The 5,245-nt window shown below is 42.6% G+C and overlaps 1 protein-coding gene across 1 annotated transcript in view; it reads right to left on the bottom strand.

The window, feature by feature from the left end:
* The window catches only part of ACVR2A (activin A receptor type 2A), a 55,685-nt gene that overhangs the window by 9,315 nt on the left and 41,125 nt on the right, over nt 1–5,245 (bottom strand). Inside the window, exons 5-6 of the mRNA XM_003207751.5 lie at nt 1,357–1,500; nt 179–322 (exon numbers count right to left, since the gene is read on the bottom strand). Of these exons, the coding sequence (XP_003207799.1) occupies nt 179–322; nt 1,357–1,500 (288 nt within the window). The remainder of the gene's footprint in view (nt 1–178; nt 323–1,356; nt 1,501–5,245) is intronic.

Here is a 5,245-nt window from a genome sequence, read left to right as displayed (position 1 = left end):
GGTGGAACAGTTTTTTCTATGCTTTGTAAAACAACTTCTTTATTAAGTACAGACTGATGACAACTGTACCAGCTAGCTGAGAAGAAACTGAAATAAATCCATATCCAGCAAGAGTTAACGGTAAGTGAAAGCTATTTACATTTTGTTTAACTACCTGAAGGTCATATTTGCAACAAACCTTTTCGTGAAATGCTGTAATTAACCAGAGATCCACATCAATGCTAGTGCCTCGTTTCTCTGCACCGATGAACTGTAAGATATTGTCATGCTTCATTCCAGGTAGGCTGTAAATTTCATATTCGTTCTGCCACGACTGTTTGTCCTTAAAACAACAAACAAAACCAACACCAAACACCAAGTTAATACCACTGTCATTAGAGGTCCTCTGTCAGACATTTCCTCCTGTAGTTCCCCATGCACTGCTAAATGGTCTGTCATTATGATGAAAACCTGCAGTTTCCTTTTTTTGTAATCAAATCAGGGTTTATTACCTATTGGAAAGAGTGGTAAAAGCACAGTGTTCACTATTAGCACTGTGAGATTAATTATTTTAAAATGACAAATATTTAGATACAATATTCAGTATTAAATACTTAGAAATGCTATTGGTTCTACAAACTACTTAACATTTACAAAAACAAAAATGGTCTGTCTTCACATATATTACATATTCAGCATAGTGGAAAAATGTCTGAAAAATTAAATATGTTGTATTGTCTGAAAACAACACCAGCTATCAGATATAGGAATCATGGAAACACAGAAAGCTGTAGATCTGGATTAGAGTCTTCACAAAGCTCCAGGTGGCAGCAGTGGCTGTTTGTAAGTGAGGTACCACCTACCCTGGTGCCACTGCACGTGACAGTCCAGGGCTCTGCGTAAATTTGCTCTTAATGTTGTGAACACAACTTATTTTAAACGTGGCTCTCAGAGGTACTTGCTGGGAGGTCAACAGCATTTCATTTAATTGGAGCAATCACCTTACAGGGTTGCATTTCAGAACATCTGTTTACTGGCTTACATTCACACCAAGTACAACTTAATTAGATCTCAAGCGATGGAAGGACATCAAGTGAGAACAACAGCAAACTATTTAAGTATTCATGTTCAGGTGTTTTTATTGTCTTTGCTTTATGGTTGCACAGAATTCAGGTTTCATTGATAAACGTTTTCTGCGTTTAATAAAACCCCACAAGGTTTGGCTGAAGGTATTTCCCATGCCTGAGAACATCTCTGCAATAACTACATTTACTGTATGTGATGGAAGTTCTCTAAAACAAAAGGTTCTCACTGTGACTAGAAAACACAGCTTGAAGTACAATTCAGCAGCACAGGACACAAAGAACTTCTGCCTACCTGGATAGGGAATATTTTGACTGCAACATATTCATTCAGCAGCTGAGCTTTCCACACACACCCAAATCGTCCCCTGGCTTTGATCTCTAGCAACTGCAGTGGCTTCAAACCCATCAATGGTGAAGGCGGTGGTGGTCCAGGATCCTGAAATTAGGTAAACACCATTAATTAACACTGCTATTACAATACTTGTGATCTAGAAAGAAAGGCTTGTAAACTGAGACTTGGCACCATATACCCAACCCTCCTGCAACAAATTCCCCCAAACAAATCAGAAACAAAACAGCAACTCTTCTCCACAGGAAGGAAAAAAAACCAGACTGTGAGACATGCTCAGAACTATGTGCAAGCAACAGCATGACAACAGTTACAGTACACATCTGTCTGACCAGGTATAAAAGCACAGCAAAAATTAAGGGATAAAGATCATTAAGTTTCACTTGGTACCTTTTTAAGCAATGGAACTAAACCAAACACCTTTGATTTCCCTCACCCTGCCTTTACCACGCTCTCCTGAGCTCTGCTCCCACAGCCCCCCAGTGCTGGGGCACAAGGCTACAAAGCAGCACAATCCTCCCACAGCAGTGATGTTTTAACCGCTGAACCACACACCCAGTGCAGGACATGACACCCAGCACCTCCACCCCCAGCCCCACACACTGGGGTGAGGAAGCACAGAACCAAGGTTCTTTGTATCTCACGTTTGCACCCTACTGATGGACTGAAACAGTAAAATCCATCTCCTACTTAAAGTATACAAGTCACCTGAATGGAGCAAGTAGATTTTCAACTTCACTGCCCCAGTGGTGCTCCCTCCTGGGCTGTCCTTTCCTTTCAACCCACCATTCAGAGCAGCTTGTACACAATTTGCTTTCTTCCCTACCACACCAGACCCACTTGTGATGGCCCTGCATCAAACAGCAGTGCTCTACCCAGAGTTAGGGCCCTCCTGCCTGATATCCCTGCTTGCTGCAGAGTGGCTCTGCAGGAGAGCTTGTCAGCACTGCCACCAAGAGCAGCAGCCCATCCTCCTGTTCTTCTCTCCCCTCCATCCTCAGTGGTGTTGCCATTGGTGATGGCACACGGGCAGACAGACAGGGGATGAACAGTGTTTGTAGCAGCACGGCTCAGCAGAGGCCATACGTTACAGAGGAAAGCAAGAACCTACAAATGGAAGGTAGGTATTGCTTCTCAGTGACTCCTGCACTGCAGAATACAAAGCGTGCTCTTCAGATGTCCAAAATGTACCATTCCCTTCTGTTTTTCCCCCCACCAACACCAAAATTCTCGTGCATGTTAAAGACATTTGCTGAACAACTGTGGGCTGAAGTACACTTCACTGCTGGGAGAATGGAGACAAGAGTTTCTCACCAATACAAGTTCTGAGTAATAAATAACCATACTCTCTTTCTTGTTAAGGAATAAATGTATCCTTTAAAAAAGGACTAGTTTCATCAATAGTTTTCTATCAATTCAAATAAATTATCAGAAATTAGCACCTGTAAAAATATGATATTGAAATACAAACTGGAGAAGTTACAACACTATCCTCTAAAATCTATGAAATGCTTTTGCCAACAATTGATAGATGCACTGATAAAGCTGTTATATCAGTGTAGCTGGGTTCAAGCTGGATAGACACAAGAGAAAATGAAGTTTAAGAATTAAAACCTGCTTCTAACACAAGATAAAGTCCTCGTTCCTGGAGCTGCCATGCAAGTTCCCACTCCTGTGCTGCCTTCCATTTGGTGCCAAAGCCCTGTATGAATATTTCAGGCAGCATTTTTGTAACTGAAGCAATTACAAAAATGGCAAAAACAGACGTGCAAAGCTAGAAAAGAGATGCCCAGATTTACTCACAAAGCCTATTTTGAGTACTACAAAGCTGTTATTTGTAAGGGTCCTGAGCAGCGTGGCACCCAGAGATTGAACACCATGCCATACACTCATACAACTTGTGTGACCAGGTTTCAACCTCGGGACTCACCTGAACTAAGAGAACCATCTGTGGGAAGTAAACCCAAACCTCCCTGGCCTCAGTGGCTTTCCTTTCTGCATCCCTCATCCGAAACTACCTGATGGTATTTTGAAGCACTCCGTGTGAATATTCTTCCTTGATCAGGAAACAAAAAGGCCACTTGTGCCCCTCGAAGATCTGATGAGCACACCTGAATCGCAGCACCCATCACAAGAGAAGGCAGTCATCCCATGTCAAAACCAGCCAGCAAAAAGCACTGCTCCCTGCTTTCACTTTAACCCATGCACCCATGCAAAATCCATACCCAAATTCTGCATTTCCTAGCAAGTCTGAGCATTTCAAAATATTTTCCCTCTGCGTTATACAGCAACCTTCTACGAGATCAAAACTTTCTGCTCCTTGTGAGGAACTCTCATAACCCTACACACAGAGCAAAGCAAATCCCAATTTAAAATGAAAAGGAGAGCTGCCTTAACACAGTTTTCAGGTTTCCTGAAGTGAGTGGGGAATGGTTCTGAAGATCAGCCAGAAGCACAACTGGGAAACTAGAAATCCATGCCAAACTCAATGAACTGGATGGATTGTTGAAAGGCTGCCCCAACACCATCCATCAGCACGTGAGTGCATCTCCAGTCATTCCCCTCACATGACAACTTAATCAGATGATTCCACACGTATAACTAAGGGGGGGAAAAAGGATCAATAACCCACATGTGGTTGTACAAAGACATTTCTCTCTTCTGACTCCAGAATAAAAACACGTTCTTAAACTTCAGAGCCCATGCACGTTCTCTGTGTTAACTTCTGCATTATTTCCCCTTGGTTACATTTACTCTACAGCTTGTTTCAGAACGTGGCCAGCAAGTTCTCATTTCTCTCTTTTGAGTTTAGGTTTATTTTCAATCAGATACCACACGAAAACCCAAACAGAGTAAAAGAGTAGAAGTCAGAACTCAGATTCTGTAATCTATAGTCTGACTGTGTGACTCGCATCAAAATGTTGTTAATATAAATAAGGTAGCAGCTTGTAGTAACAGCACTTATTTTTCTCCTCACTGGAATGAAGCAATTTGAGCAAAACAGTAGAAAGAACAGAATGATGATCCGTCACAGATGTGAATATTCAGAGTATTTAGAAAGCAACCTTCTATTCCCTTCTAAAGGATGTTCACGAGGCATTTCAGGTGTGAACATGAGACTAATGCAGAAAACATACAGACAACAAAAACTGAGCATTCAGACCACAGCTCAGATCTTGTTTGGTTTTGCAACCAAACAGTAATGAGAATGGCTCTAAACAAACAGTTCTCAGTTACTTGCAGTTTTTTTAAATGAAGAACCATTAATTAAATGCAAGTAAAAATCAATTCTGGCCAACGATAAAGTCAAAGTAGAGACTGAATGGTGACAGAGCACTTCTCTTCAGCTAACCTCTCTCCTCCCTCTGTTTCTCACACATGAGCCGTGCCAGCTGGTCACAGCAGGCAGCCCCAGCTGCAGGACTGCAGTGGGACACCCAATGCTGGGAGGCCGTGCTGCTGCCCTGCAGTGAGACAGAGGCTGTTCACACCTCCTGCCCTCCCAGCACAGCCCTGTGCCTCTCGCAGGGCCGCAGCAGGCTGGATGTGGCACTGGCTGCAGTGTTCCTGGTGTATTCCACACTGCTCCCTGCAGATGTGCATCTCCACAGCCTGAGAAATCACAGTAGGCTTCAAGAAAGCCACAAGTAGCAGACTGAATCTCTGTTTTTCAACCCCGCATGCTTACAAATTTCTGGTCTGAAATACTGAAAGAGTGGAATTCATACCAAAACAACTTCTTACAAGTCCACAGAAAGTTCCATAACCATGAACAAACATCAATGCATCTTACCTCAATCATTATATGAAAGGCGTGCTTGTTGAGGGGGAA

The sequence above is a fragment of the Meleagris gallopavo genome, chromosome 7, assembly GCF_905368555.1.
Source record: "Meleagris gallopavo chromosome 7, MGAL_WU_HG_1.1, whole genome shotgun sequence".
Classification (NCBI taxonomy): Eukaryota; Metazoa; Chordata; class Aves; order Galliformes; family Phasianidae; genus Meleagris; species Meleagris gallopavo.
The sequence above is the reverse complement of the archived record's forward strand: the minus strand, read 5'-3'. Positions and strand labels throughout refer to the sequence as shown.